The sequence below is a fragment of the Arabidopsis thaliana genome, chromosome 4 (assembly GCF_000001735.4).
Source record: "Arabidopsis thaliana chromosome 4, partial sequence".
Taxonomy (NCBI): Eukaryota; Viridiplantae; Streptophyta; class Magnoliopsida; order Brassicales; family Brassicaceae; genus Arabidopsis; species Arabidopsis thaliana.
Genome location: NC_003075.7, coordinates 15,414,395 through 15,429,702, shown reverse-complemented (window position 1 = coordinate 15,429,702; position 15,308 = coordinate 15,414,395). Strand labels below are relative to the sequence as shown.

The 15,308-nt window shown below is 35.5% G+C and overlaps 2 protein-coding genes and 1 non-coding gene across 6 annotated transcripts; all 3 read left to right on the top strand.

Moving 5' to 3' along the window:
* Positions 1–477: 477 nt before the first annotated feature.
* Positions 478–3,817, top strand: AT4G31890 (ARM repeat superfamily protein). 3 transcript variants are annotated; one of them, NM_001203954.1, is made up of 4 exons: positions 590–1,309; positions 1,513–2,418; positions 2,991–3,120; positions 3,562–3,817. In NM_001203954.1, the coding sequence occupies exons 1-2, from the start codon at positions 654–656 to the stop codon at positions 2,411–2,413; spliced, it is 1,557 nt and encodes a 518-aa protein (NP_001190883.1). In that variant the 5' UTR covers positions 590–653; the 3' UTR covers positions 2,414–2,418; positions 2,991–3,120; positions 3,562–3,817. The 3 variants fall into 3 exon arrangements, with proteins under 3 accessions (NP_194917.1, NP_001329198.1, NP_001190883.1); NM_119340.4 differs by having other exon boundaries at positions 478–1,309; positions 2,991–3,770; NM_001342120.1 differs by having other exon boundaries at positions 478–1,309; positions 1,513–3,770.
* Positions 3,818–5,391: 1,574 nt separating this feature from the next.
* Positions 5,392–10,756, top strand: AT4G31880 (transcriptional regulator). Of its 2 annotated transcripts, none has more exons than NM_119339.3 (14): positions 5,392–5,865; positions 6,149–6,352; positions 6,438–6,619; positions 6,952–7,078; positions 7,154–7,345; positions 7,462–7,500; positions 7,609–8,454; positions 8,546–8,659; positions 8,846–8,904; positions 9,081–9,132; positions 9,290–9,373; positions 9,451–9,500; positions 9,605–9,667; positions 9,761–10,756. In NM_119339.3, the coding sequence occupies exons 1-14, from the start codon at positions 5,764–5,766 to the stop codon at positions 10,266–10,268; spliced, it is 2,622 nt and encodes an 873-aa protein (NP_194916.2). In that variant the 5' UTR covers positions 5,392–5,763; the 3' UTR covers positions 10,269–10,756. The 2 variants fall into 2 exon arrangements, with proteins under 2 accessions (NP_194916.2, NP_001190882.1); NM_001203953.1 differs by having other exon boundaries at positions 5,438–5,865; positions 7,612–8,454; positions 9,761–10,621.
* Positions 10,757–14,181: 3,425 nt separating this feature from the next.
* Positions 14,182–14,285, top strand: MIR156c. The gene has a single exon (NR_142387.1). It is a non-coding gene; the product is annotated as a microRNA ath-MIR156c precursor (primary transcript).
* The last annotated feature ends 1,023 nt before the right edge of the window (positions 14,286–15,308 follow it).

The window sequence follows — 15,308 nt, the reverse complement described above, 5'->3', positions numbered from 1 at the left end:
GGTTTCTCGGTGGTTTTGTTGGACCATTTTTAGAGCTATAAACTTCTTCTAGAAATTCTTTTTTCTTAAAATGAAATATATTGTGTGTTATAGAAAAAGAATCATAAACAAAGCCCCAATAGTAGTAGCAATCTACTGATTTAGTATCATCAAAATGATGGGACTTGTGTAGAACTGTAGAAGCTTCCCTGACACACATTTTGTAAATTTTGAACGGTTGAAATTAGTGATGGCCTCACTCACCCCTCTCTTGTACTTTCACATTTTCTCTTCAAAGAAAAAAAAACAATTTTCATAAACGTTATCAATTTAAAAAATCATCAATGAAGAAAAAAGCATATAGAATTGACTTAAAATAATTGATAGAATAGCTTATCCGCGATTTATTATAAGACTGCATCCAAACACAGTTTTTTTTTTATTCTTTGATAAATCAATAAGTACTGCAAATTTTTGTTCTTTATAAAAAGAAGTAATCAACAGTCAACATTCGCTCTGTTTTCGCTTCCAAATAAACAAACAAATAATTATAATTCTTTCTTACAAAAAAATAAAAAGATATATATAAATCTTTCGCACTCTCTCTTTGCTTGTTGGTGGTGCATATGTAGTAAGTAGGTTAAGCTTAAAGAACTGATCGGAGAATCACAACCATGGCTAAATGTCACCGGAATAATATCGGATCTCTCATTCTTGACCGTGCTCCTTCCACTTCTTCTTCTTCTACTTCCGGCTACCATTTCCGTCTCTGGAGCACCTTCTCTAGATCCACATTCCGTAGAAAGATCGTCGACGCCGTTAGTTGCGGCGGTAGCTCACGTTACCGTCACGAGCTCCGGGAAGAGGACGATGAAGGAAGTTACGTGACGGTGACGGCGAAGTCAACAGTTGCATCATCGAAAGATGCGAAAGCTAATACGATCGGCGCGGCGTTGAACGGCGTAGCGTTCGAGGAGACATCGAAGAAATCGGAGAAGCTTTGTGATCTGTTGAATCTAGCTGAAGTTGAAGCTGATGTTGAGACGATGAAGAAAGAGGAAGCTCTTGAGGTTTTGAAGCGCGTGGTCAGAGAGTTACAATCAGCTGCGGCGGCGCGTGAAGATAACGATGACGGAGGAGACTGTCGGAAGAAAATAACGGCGGCGAGTGAGGTACGGTTGTTGGCGAAGGAAGACTCGGAGGCGAGAGTGACGTTGGCGATGCTCGGTGCGATTCCGCCGTTAGTTAGTATGATCGATGACTCGAGAATCGTAGATGCTCAGATCGCTTCGCTTTATGCTCTGCTCAATCTTGGGATTGGTAATGACGCGTAAGTCTCACTTTCATTGCCATGAATTTTTATTTCGGCCAAATAGTTTCTGTGTTTGTTTTGGGTTCATTCGTTAAGTCACTTTCCATGTCTTTTTTTTTTTCTGCTAGAGTGAGTATGAAGTATGGAACAATGTGTATAACTTGAAGCATTTATTTCAATATTTTACCCATTTTAGGACTTTCCTTGATTCTGTTTTGCAGGAACAAAGCAGCGATTGTTAAAGCAGGTGCTGTTCACAAAATGCTGAAGCTAATTGAGTCTCCAAACACTCCTGATCAAGAGATTGCAGAAGCTGTGGTCGCTAATTTTCTTGGATTAAGCGCTTTAGATTCAAACAAACCGATTATTGGTTCTTCTGGAGCTATAATCTTCCTGGTGAAAACTCTTCAGAATTTGGATGAAACAAGTAGCTCACAAGCGAGAGAGGACGCATTGAGAGCTCTCTACAACCTCTCAATCTATCAACCAAACGTTTCGTTTATCCTTGAAACCGATTTGATCACGTATCTTTTGAACACATTGGGAGATATGGAAGTGAGTGAGAGGATTCTCGCTATCTTGAGCAATTTAGTGGCAGTCCCTGAAGGAAGAAAAGCAATCGGTTTGGTGTGCGACGCATTCCCGGTTTTAGTCGATGTACTGAACTGGACTGACTCACCGGGGTGCCAAGAAAAGGCGACTTACATTCTAATGTTGATGGCTCACAAGGGATACGGAGATAGACAAGTGATGATTGAGGCGGGAATCGAATCAGCGTTGCTCGAGTTAACTCTTTTAGGAAGTGCACTGGCACAAAAGAGAGCATCAAGGATATTAGAGTGTCTTAGAGTAGACAAAGGAAAGCAAGTCCTGGATAGTACAGGATCATGCGGAGCCTTATCCGCACCGATATACGGGACCAGAGACAACGGTTTGGACCACGAGGAAAACGATTTGATGATGAGCGAAGAGAGGAAAGCCGTGAAACAGTTAGTGCAACAGAGTTTACAGAGTAATATGAAGAGAATTGTGAAGAGAGCTAATTTGCCACAAGACTTTGTTCCTTCAGAGCATTTCAAGTCACTAAGTTTGAGCTCCACTTCAAAGAGCCTTCCCTTTTGAAAAATGTAAGTCTTAATCATTAGTCAGATTGCTAATTTAAGTAGATTGTCACATTGATAAGTTTGTTAACTTTCTTCCCAAGGCTTTATTGATTTGATGCTCTGTCTCTCACTCACTGACAGTGGCATAAAATGTAAATTCGGGTAATATTAGAGGGCATTGAGTTAGTCTCTCACATGCACTTCACCAGTTTTTTAGTCTTCCTCGAGACCCCACCCACATAGCCTGAATCTTGAAATTACCATATTGCCCATCTTCCTTAACTAAAGTGTCGGTCATTATCTCACTTTGAAGTATGGCTTGGTCCACTCTTGCTTTTGCTTTTATTGTTTGTATTTAATTTTATATTTATGTCTCTGTAAAATACATTTTCAAACAGAGTTTTGGAATCTTTTGAGAGATTATTTTATGGTTGTTTCTCGAATATAAAATAGAGTACATGCCTGAATAAACAATGTGGCGGCGTGGAGTAAATTGGATCTGTCGATCTAACTACATTTTGTTTGTTATTGTTTTGTTTTGTAGCGAAAATTTTACACAAATTCATTATAGAATAATCAAGCATCACGTCTTGTAGGTGTCATCATGATTCATGAAGCATTTCTACAAAAATAATAGAGAGAAAGACACATATGAGCTGATTTAACAAGAGGAAATAAAAACAAAGAAGAGTGTTGTTGCTTCGCCAGATCTCATCAGCTTCTGAGGTATGCGACAAATGTGCTCAGACACAATCTAATATAATGCATAGTACTCAAGGTACGATGTGTCGTTGTGTTTGAGTTAACTTTTTTTTTGGTTTGGTTGGTGGTTTTGTTAAAAGTAAAAAAGCCAAATTGGTCTACTAGGCTTAGCGTGAAAAGTATTGTTATAAAGTTATAGAGTTTGTTAGCTTTTACTTTTACCAATTTTATCAGCTTTTTTACTATTATTATATGGTTAAATTAATACTGTATCTTTCCACCTTTTTTTTGGCTTATGAGTGAGTACTCATCCTTAAAAAACTTGAGTAAGTTTATATTTTTCTCTTTTGTTAAAAGAGTAATGCTTATATTCGATGTGTACTTTGTAAAAACCCTACAAGATTTTAAGGATGGTCCAAATTTGAAATAGTACACGTCTAAAATAATTAACAACATAATTGAAAGGTGGGAGAGGCATGTGGGAGTGTGAGTGCTTTCATTAAAGACAGTCTACTTTATTTAAGTTTTGATATGATCTACTGTTATGGAGAACACTCTTCTTCGGCTACTAAAAGCTGCACTAGCTGTCTCTGGATATCGACAACATACTTATCTTATCTATTGCCGTTTCATTTCTATAATAGTTAGTTTTGCCATGCTCGATTAATCTAGATTTTACATATTAGTTTTGGCATAGTAGTGTTACTTATACTCCTTTTCTAATAATACATTTGAAATTTGAATATCACATTGTTTATACTTCTAGTATCTATCCTCTTTAATTTTTCTGGTTAAATATACCTGCCCCCTTATACTTTAATGTGTAAACATGCTACAAAATCATCTCATTCACATTGTTAGAGAATGGTACGATATGAAACGTGTATAAGTCTCTGTAACCGCTTAAACTTGTCGCTATCTTCTTCCGTGGGAATGCGAACTCAAGCAAATTCCCCAAGAAAAGTCATCTTTGCTCTTCACATACACCGACACCTACTACCACCAGTGCTTATAATATTCTATAATTTTCAACATTGTTGTTTATAATTTGGTATAAGAAAGTAATATGTTTTTTTTGACAGAAAATATATGCTTAGAGGGGTTTTCTATAAGGTCTTATTAGAATATGATGACAACATTTTAACGTCTTTTTTTTTCTCTATCTGGGTGAAGACTACCTTTGCGACGAGTGAGAGAGGAGGTAGCTAGCGATAAAGTAATTTTTTTTTTTTTTTTTCAAGTACTTAGCAATCAAAATGTGCTACCTAGCAAATTATCACTATTTTTTAGTAATGTTTAATATTTGCATACAAACCCTCTTATGGGCTTCTCGACGATGCTAGGAATCTGATTTGGGCCTAATGTTAGATTAGCCCGTTTGTGTTTCATATAGGGTTTCTGAGCAGCCTAACTATTGGGCTGCACGCTTGAGGTTTGAGTAATTCTACTAACCAAGTGTTAATTAGCTATAGACATGAGAGACAATAGGTAAATAATAAACTGGAGGCCCTTTAATATGTGTACATACGATAACGATGACTATATTATACAGTGTTAGTCCTACAAAATTCAAAACTTATTTCTATGTTTTGGGACAACATGCTTAGGAATAAATGATTTTTTTTTTTCTTTTTCTTAAACCGCTTAATATTTTTTCTTTCATCCAGTTTTTAGTTGTTGAATCTTATATTTGATTTCATGTTAATGCAATATGAATCGTTATAGTTTATGGATCTGTTAACGATAAATTTAATAATCTATGTTTCTTTTTAGAGTTCTATCTAGGTCTATATTCCCAACATCTTAATATACCAAATAGTACATATGTAGAATCAAAAAAACAATCTAATATAGAATCGTATAAACTTAATAGTGACAAAATCTTATTAAAATTGAATCTTACCAAATTCTTATTTTTCTTCTTTAATATGTCAACTACAAATTTCTACATATATTTGTTTTTCAGGATTTTATCCTTTATACTCATTTTTATTTTATTTTTCATATGCTTCATGTGAGTCTGGTTGATAAAAAAGCAAATAATACTCACAAAATATATAAAAATCGGATATGAAAGCAAATAATGAGCTAACCTGAGTTTATAATCTAAAGTAAAATCCGAAATAAAGGGAAAAAATCGCAATACTGGATTTCCTTGATTTTTGTATTCCATTTTTCTATAAAAAAATTCCATAAAAGAGAAAGAGAAATAAAAATAAATGAAGAAACACATCTCGTCAAATAGACGACCAACTAATAAATTGCCGTACACCAAATATTAAATACATCCCATTTTTTTATTTAAAGATTATATATATATCTTTTTAACGGCGCTTGAGGACTCTCCTATTTTTCTTTACTTTTTTTTTTCTTTAGTTTTCTGTAAACTGTTAAGATTGAGAGAGAGCGAACAAAAAAAAAAAAAAGAGAGAGCGGAGAGAAGAAAAAAAACCCTAGCGTGTTGTTCAGTGACTTTGGGGGGAAAATTTCTCGTAGTTTCTTCGCTAAATCCGTCTTCTCATCTCTTTCCATTTGTGGAATTCAATGGAAGCTTTAGGTTTTTGGTGCTGAGAATTCTCTGTTTTCGAATCTAGGGTTTGTAGAGGAGATCTATTCAATTGTAGATACGCAAGAGCGAAACGAGTCAGAAAACTAGGAGAAGGAGTCATGTCGGATTCTGATAAAGAGCTCGAGAATCAGATTATTGAAGCTGGGGAAAAGCTTATTGACCCGCCTTCTTCACTCGATGAGCTTCTCTCTTTCCTTGACGTGAGCTCTCATCTCCTTCACCACCCCCTTTTGTTTCTTTCTCTTTTATTTTGGTCTTCTTCTTCGGATTCGTGGCAATGCTAAGTCTGTGCATGTGTTTACTCTCGATTTCTGGATTTAATGCTCTGTTTCCTTCGTCTCTTTTACTCTCTGAATCTACTCAAATGCTTTTATTCCTGCATTTTAGATCTTAGTTACGGTTGTTTCTCGGTTTGGGATAAAAATCCCTGTGGTTTTGGAGTTAGTGAGTTTGATTGATGATCCTTGTGCTTTATTTCTGCAGAAACTTTTCGTATCCCTGGCGGAGGTTGAACAGTCACCTCCCGACTCAATGCAGAATGCACTCACTCCATTGATGAAAGGATTAGTCGGTGGAAAACTCTTCAAGCATTCAGATGTCGATGTCAAAGTTGCTGTCGCTGCCTGCATCAGTGAGATTACAAGAATAACTGCTCCTGATGCTCCTTATGATGATGACCAGATGAAGGTATGTAGTTGTTTGTTATTTTTTTCTTGAGGGAGTGGACATTATGCTGGTTGGTTACTGACTCTTTTCTTCTATTCATGTGCAGGAAGTATTCAAGTTGATTGTATCATCATTTGAAGATCTGGTTGACAAATCTAGTCGTTCCTATGCTAAAAGGATATCTATCCTTGAAACTGTGGCTAAGGTCAGGTCATGTGTTGTGATGTTGGATCTTGAGTGTGATGCACTTCTTATTGAGATGTTCCAGCATTTCCTCAAGGCTATAAGGTACACTCTAATATATCCATTATGCTAGAATTAAACTCATTGTTTTTTCATCTTGTAATGTAATGTCCAGGAAATACACATACATGGAATTGTCTACTTGTTTATTTCCCTGTTGTTCCTTTATTTCCTTGTGTCATGTTTGATTAATGGATGTTGTTGTTCTCATTTGATATCATTTCATTCATGTCGTTCTACCTATCCATGGACTATGCTACTTTACTTTATGTACTCGCAATATAGTTCACAACTAGTCTATTGCTTGTTGCTTATGTTTGCTTGTACAACATCCAATAAGTATGTTTGTCTGATGTTGAACTTGTTTACCCTTTCAGGGACCATCATTCAGGGAATGTATTTTCATCTATGGAGAACATAATGACCCTTGTTTTAGAAGAAAGCGAGGATATACCTTCAGAGATGCTTTCACCAATCCTACATTCTGTTAAAAAGGATGATGAGGTAATACATGGATGGTCTACTGATTTTCTATCACCAACCAATGCTCTTTTGTTAAATCTTTTAACTTATCAACAGATTTCCCAAGTATCACGGAGGTTGGCAGAACAAGTTCTCAGTAACTGTGCTAGCAAGCTCAAAACTTATCTGACCGAAGCAGTGAAATCGTCGGGTGTCCCTCTAGATAAGTATAGTAACATAGTGGCTTCGATATGTGAAGGGACATTCAGTGCTTTGCAGCAAGACCAAGTTGTTGCAAATGAAAAAGAAGTAAGCCTTTATTTCTCACCTTTTTTACTGCCGCACTGCCTCAACTTTTTTAGTGATTATGCAGGTCTTCAGTTACATTAGCTCTTATACTGTTCTTCCATATTTTTCCTCTCCAGGATAGTCAAGGTCATATAAAAAGGGAAACGGAAGTAGAGGTACGATAGTCATTGTTGATTTGTATGAAAAGGATAGATGCCTTTCTTCTTTTAGCTTTTGTAGATTGTTAATTGATTTTTATGTTCCAATTAAAACATGATAAACAGAAGGCAGCAGAAATTTCTACCCCTGAGCGAACTGATGCACCTAAGGATGAATCTGGTAAGTCTGGAGTTAGCAATGGTGTCGCGCAACAGAATGATTCTTCGGTTGATACTGATTCCATGAAGAAGCAAGACGATACGGGTGCCAAAGATGAGCCGCAGCAACTTGATAATCCTAGAAACACTGACTTGAATAATACTACTGAAGAGAAGCCTGATGTTGAACATCAAATTGAGGAAAAGGAAAACGAATCTAGTTCTGTCAAACAGGCGGATTTATCAAAAGATTCAGATATCAAAGAAGAGACTGAACCTGCAGAACTCCTGGACAGCAAGGATGTGTTAACTTCGCCTCCTGTTGATTCATCTGTTACCGCAGCCACCTCTTCTGAAAATGAAAAGAATAAAAGTGTGCAGATTTTACCATCTAAGACATCAGGAGATGAAACTGCCAATGTCAGTTCTCCGTCAATGGCTGAGGAACTTCCTGAGCAAAGCGTCCCTAAGAAGACTGCAAACCAGAAGAAAAAGGAGAGCTCGACAGAGGAGGTCAAACCTTCTGCTTCTATTGCTACCGAAGAAGTTTCTGAAGAACCAAACACGTCTGAACCTCAGGTGACAAAAAAGTCTGGAAAGAAGGTTGCTTCGTCAAGTAAAACAAAGCCTACTGTTCCTCCTTCAAAGAAAAGCACCTCTGAGACAAAAGTAGCCAAGCAGTCAGAGAAAAAGGTAGTTGGGAGTGATAATGCACAAGAATCCACAAAGCCAAAAGAGGAAAAGAAAAAACCAGGACGTGGGAAAGCCATTGATGAGGAGTCATTACACACTTCATCTGGTGATAATGAAAAAGTGAGTAGTTCCCTGACCTGAATTGATTCGAATACATATCTGACTTCCCTGTCCTTGTCCTCTTACCGATATGGTTTAATTTTATTTTCAGCCAGCTGTTTCCTCCGGAAAGCTAGCCTCAAAATCAAAGAAAGAAGCGAAGCAAACGGTAGAAGAAAGTCCTAATTCAAACACAAAGAGAAAACGAAGTTTAGGCCAAGGGAAGGTATGTTTTCTTCACTTCACCAATTGCCATTTGCAGTAGTAATTGTGCATGGGAGCAGCTTCTTATTCTCTTCAAGTTGAAGAAATATTCTCTGAAACGATTATCCTTTAATTGTACTGGTTTCCTTTGCTCTGTACGAGTTTTTCTTTTTGTATACTTTTTCATACCGAATCAATTCTTGGGCAGGCATCTGGTGAAAGTTTAGTTGGATCGAGGATCAAAGTCTGGTGGCCTATGGATCAAGCGTAAGCATTTTGTATTTTCTTCTTAGGAATTATATTTGATTTACAAGAAGGCAATTTGCATTTTCTCTGTTCTGGACTTCTATGTTTGTTCCTTTAGACAGCAGAATCTGGACTACCTGTTATTGTAATTTTTTGTTTTCTATGCTTTCAAATGAGTAATCTGTTTTTTACCGCAGGTACTATAAAGGTGTGGTCGAGTCATATGATGCTGCAAAGAAGAAACATCTGGTAAGCCCAATTTTATCCGTCTCCCCTATTTTGGTTCGCCTGATTTGTTTGTGGTCAACCAGTAGCCTTTTGAATGTTCTCCTAAGCTATACATCTTTGTTTCAGGCCTTTTTATGGTATTTTAATTGTTGTATGCTGTTGCCATGTTCGTTTGCAGGTTATCTATGATGATGGAGATCAAGAAATCTTGTATCTCAAGAATCAGAAGTGGAGTCCTCTGGATGAATCAGAATTGTCACAGGTGGGGCATTATATTTCATCCATCTCTGGCTTTTTTTGCTCTTCGCCTATTTTGTAACTTACACTTTCTGTCATCAGGATGAAGAAGCTGCTGATCAGACGGGTCAAGAGGAAGATGCCTCTACAGTGTACGTGTTACTTCTTTAGTTCCGTTGTTTATGTGGCACTGGAAGGAATAGCTAGATGTCATCTTTTTACTTGTGATGACCAAGCTTAGCATTTTGTCATGCAGGCCCCTGACGAAGAAAGCTAAGACAGGCAAGCAATCAAAGATGGACAACTCATCAGCTAAAAAGTAATTGAAACTGAAAGCAAATAGTTAACAAGTGTTGAAGTCTCTAAAATAATTCTCTACTAATACGTAATATTGTACTTCTGATGTATTCAGGGGTAGTGGAGCTGGATCAAGCAAGGCTAAAGCTACTCCTGCTTCCAAGTCCAGCAAGACGTCCCAGGATGACAAAACAGCGAGCAAATCGAAGGATTCAAAGGAAGCTAGCAGAGAAGAGGAGGCGAGCTCTGAGGAGGAGAGCGAGGAAGAGGAACCCCCCAAAACCGTTGGTAAATCAGGAAGCAGCAGGTCGAAGAAAGATATAAGCAGCGTATCGAAATCTGGGAAATCTAAAGCTTCATCCAAGAAAAAGGAAGAGCCCTCCAAGGCAACAACTTCTTCAAAATCCAAGTCGGGACCTGTGAAATCTGTACCTGCCAAAAGCAAGACAGGAAAGGGTAAAGCAAAATCTGGTTCTGCGTCTACACCTGCTTCGAAGGCCAAAGAGAGCGCTTCCGAGTCAGAATCTGAAGAGACACCCAAGGAGCCAGAACCAGCAACTAAAGCGAAATCAGGCAAGTCACAGGGGAGTCAATCAAAGTCCGGTAAGAAGAGGAAGCGATGAGTGTCTGGGCTTGTGCTCTTTTCTCTTTTGAATTATGATGGTTTATGTAATTTAAGGTGGAAAGCGATAAGCGTGTGGTGGGTAATGGTGGCCGTGAAATTGAACATCGTCTTGAGCAGTAGAAGTGTAGAATTGTTTTAAAGACAAACGTCTAGTAGTGATGCTTTTTTATTTACTTAGGTTTTGATTTCAGATGTAGTTTGTGTTAAGGTGGATACATAAGGAGGTTGCTTTGGTTATTTTCATTTCATTTTATTTTTTGACCCACGTTTTTCTGTCATCTATCTCTCCCTCTCTTTGGAGTGTTGCAGAGAAAATTTGGGCAGAAAAAAAAAGAAAAGGGAAACACATTCCGACGATTATTAGCCTGTTATCTTCCTAAATCATCATTTGAATTTGACTCGAGTGTTTATGTTGAGTTATGGATTTGTGCTGCTATTCGTAACCCTGGTTTGGGAACATTAGACAAGAAAATAGTTTGAATGCTTTCTAATGTGTATGTATATCCACCAGTACTGGGTAAATCGGCAGGTTCTCTAGTAACTTCAAAAAAATTGCTATTTTTTGAAAATGTTACTGTACCAAAAACTTTAAAATATGGGGCAAAGTGAAACTCGTTGTGACTGGGAGTTGTGTAGTCTTGTATACTCAGAGATTTTCCTATCTTATCTTTGTAATTTAATACTATGATTTGTTTCTAGATGAAACAAAGACTTTTCTTACGAATATATGTGTGGTTTACGAAATGCTCGGAGATTCCTAAAAGGATACCCAATGTTTGCTTCCCATATTTAAGGAATATTCCATTTACATTAGCCATACGTAGGATTTAAAACTTTTAATTTATCAACAAGCCTTGCAATGAAGGACCTTAGGCCAGTAGATCTGAGGTCTTAGATGGGGTTTTATAGTATTTTTTTGCGCATAAAGTTGCAAGTTATACATTATTTCTTTCATTTTTTCAGGAAAAGAAAAAGTAACAAACTAATAGTAAGAGATGTTTAATTAAAACAAGATCTAGAGACATTAACAAACGGAAAAGAAACATTATTGTTATGCGTATAAAAAAATAGATGTAATACATTGGTGAATGGGATAACATGTGGTCCATGATCCCATACTCTCTCTCATTTCTCACTTTTCATAGGCCCAGATGAAATATGGGTAAAATGTAAACACACGATTCGTTTATTAAAAACCTAATTAGAAAAATGATTTTTTGCGTTCTGTGAACTGGTTTTATCCAACATAAATATATTTTAAGAACTCTTTTGATTTGTATTAAGGTAGACTACTAGACTCCGAGCAACTATCTTTTTTTTTTTTTTTAATATAGATGATCTGCTTCGTTTTTTCGGTTATGAAGATAACCAGACATTTGATGTTTTGATAGATATTATAATCATAATCTAAATTTGACATGCAATATAGTTTAATTTTTAAAACATATAAAAAAAGCGATCATAATATCTTGTAATATTTACTTCAAAAATTTATATTTCGAATGTGCTTGTCAACTATAAAATGTTCATGGTTGTCTAATTATCAAAATGTTGTTTTAAAATTAAATTAAATAAGCGACCGTCAAAACTGTTTTCTAGATTTTTAGAGTCATATTTGTCATAAATTAACTATTAGGATAGATAGATAGAGATAGTACATGCCACTTCTACTTAACAAATCCAAAAGGAAACATCTTTTCATAATTATATACATGTGATATCTTAGACTATGCAAAGAGTCGGAGTTATGTTTTTCTCTGTCATCGGGAAGTAATGAATCTGGACAGTCTTAGGTCAACAAACACACAAAAGTTCTTGACCTTTTCAGCCTTCACGCGATTTCTAAAATTATGTTTTTCCCTTCGCAATTTCTTTAACATCATCACACACACAGTGCATGATATACAAACACATTAAAAAACCTTTTTTAACACTTTTTAATATATGTGTTAATTGTATTATTTCATTTATTTTTCTGGTTGGATATGTTAAATTATTGCAAAGAAAATCGATATTATGAAATCTAACTCGTAATTTTTTTGATTTTTTTTATCTTTTTATCTATGTCCTAATCTTTTGCCACGAAATATTTAGTAGTTGATCACAAAAAGTGAAAATAAACGACAACGCATCATACTTGACGATTTTTTAATAATAAAAATAAATAAATAAAAATATATATATATATTTACATAGCAATTTTGTTTTCGAAAATAGTGCACTGGAAATGTTATTAAAAAGCAGTGCCCTGAATGGATTACACATGAGGAAGTTCCACATTAGTGGTGGTGTTACAAGATCAGCATAAGGATTCTCTAACCATTTTCTTAGAACAAATTCTTGTTGTGACGAGTGCATATGTTTTGGGGGATCTATCTTTTCTTTATGCATGGTATTATTTCATTTTTAAAAATCTTTGTTTTATGGGTGGATGATAAACGATACTAATATATTTAATATATTCTATAAATATTCAGCTTATTCTCAGCATTTTGCACCAATTAAAAACGTTTCGGCATCTCAGAAAGATATGAAATTAGCAACCGGAAATTGGATTGTTTACCTGGTTTCTTACTCGTTAACACGTGTCCAATTGAATTAATTCTTAAAATTGTGAAATAATTTTAAAGATTAAGTTACAATTGATATTTGAGGTTCCAATATGTATTCCTCCCTCAAAACTTTAATATATCTGTGTTAGTTTCACCTAGACCTTACTTCTCTTTACTTCTCTTACTATTAATTATTACTTCTCTTACAGCTATTTTCACATATATATAGAAAGTTTAAAACCTGTATACACGTTTATTTAAACTAGTATTGTTTTAGGTGAAAATAGCAAAAAGGACAAAGTATCTGGGTGAAATTGGTGGTATATGAAAATTTCAAAAGGTCGACCTGACATTTTTGTATTATATGTGTTTGGTAAAATCACAAAAGATGGAAAACCTATGAAATAATATTTCCAAAGAAATGTGTGATCTTTTTACAAAGATTAGAAGATGACCTATAGGTGGCATCAACATGTTATATGATCAATTGGTAACTTTTAAAACTATCATGGTTTTAGTAAATCAATTAGAAAGAGTTAAACACCAAATAGTTACAATTTGGTCAATTTTATTTGTTCGGTTAATTTGTGTTTGTTTGCTGTAGTAGAAGTCTTTGATAAAGATTTATTGTATTTGTATTTTAAAATTATTATAATATTAAAAGAGCTGATTCCCAAAAAATAATATTTTACCACTCCCATCGTGAAAGACCAAAATTCATTTCTCAAAATTCTAGATCATTTTCTAGGCTTGTCGTTGCCGTTTATAGGTTATGAGATTGACCACTATAATCTGCAATGGTACTGTTGAATCCAATCCGTTCCATTCAAATGTCTCTCTCTTCAGACATCTGTCCCATTGCATGTAAGAGGGAGAGAGATAAGAAACAGACAAAAGCCAAAAAAAAAAAAAACAGAGATAAGACTCTTCTTGAAGAGAGTGAGAGACAGAGAGAGATAAGGTTTTTTGTTTCCTTCTTTAACAGATTCTTCCTCTCTTCTCCTCTCCTCTTATTAATCTAATCCTCCTCCCCGAATATTTCTCTGCCTTTAGTTCTTTCTTTTTTGGTAATATATTTATTTTTCGTTACGATTTGGTCAAAACCCTAGATTTGTTTTCCAAAAGCATATCTGAAAATGAAGGACAACTTTCCTCTTCTCCTTCGGTTATAAATATTCTCTCCGGTTTTGCTTGTTTAACCTAAAAGCCTCAGATCTAACTCCAACACCTTCAAAGTCTGCCTCCTTTCCAATCTTCTTTCTTCTGTTCGATCTCTAATCTCAGAATTTGTGTCGGTAAGGTAAAGGTGATAATGAGTGATGACTGATGAGGGAGTTTTGGGACAAATTTTAAGAGAAACGCATAGAAACTGACAGAAGAGAGTGAGCACACAAAGGCACTTTGCATGTTCGATGCATTTGCTTCTCTTGCGTGCTCACTGCTCTATCTGTCAGATTCCGGCTCCGATTCGGTCCCGGTCACGTTTTCTTCTTCTAATTGTGTTCCCATCTCTCACTTTCTCTCTCATGTGTTCTTCATCTCTCAAAGGTAAATTAAATACGATCTGATAATATCTGTATGAAGATTGTTCTTATTTGCTGCCATTGATTTGGTTCCCAATTGCATGCGAGTTTGCTTTTTGTATTTTCCTTTGTTGAACTTTATATTTTATGAGATCATTAGTATCGAAAGCCTAATCTATGAGTTTAAGGCGTGGTTAAGTGAGATTAACATGGGACCATTAACGTTAACCTAGTTTTCTTAGGCTGGTCCAAACACTTTTGAATCCCTTTATTTCCTCGATCCAAGTTAATATTAAATCGTTTATCTTTTTCTTTTATCTCGTTTCTCATTAGCCCTTTTAAATCGTGATTTCTAGTCGTGATCTCTTTATAAATATCTGTAGATATTATTTGCTCCATACGATCATATCTATGTGTATAGTCATGGATCTTGCAAAGTACTGTTCATGATCTTTGAACTGCTAGTGATTAGTCGTTTGTTGTGCAGATTATTTATATTGCATGCTCGTACGTTTTGATTCCATTTATGTAATTATGTTTCTAATTTCGTCTATTATATATAGTTTATTGTGTTTTGTACTACTTGTAGATGGTATCTAATTTATATATCATTGATCCATGTGATCACGTTGTGAATCTTGTGAGAATATTCTCGTGGGTTTGTTTCTTGATTTAAGAACATGCTATTTTGGTTTGTTTCTTGATTTGAGAACATGTTGTTTGCAGGTCCTCAAAACGACGTTTCAGACAGTGTTTGAAATTTGTTTGTTGTTTTTTTACCAAAATCTTCAAGTGATTTGAACCTGGTAGGGAATTTTTGGATCTAGGAAGCGATTTGTCATTTGCAGTATCATGATTAAGGAATTTCCAGTATTTGACTGCTTTATGTATGTTTCATGTCTAGATTGTGATGAAAATTAAAATTTGACCTTTTCTCATTTACTTTTTTTCTCTACGCCAAAA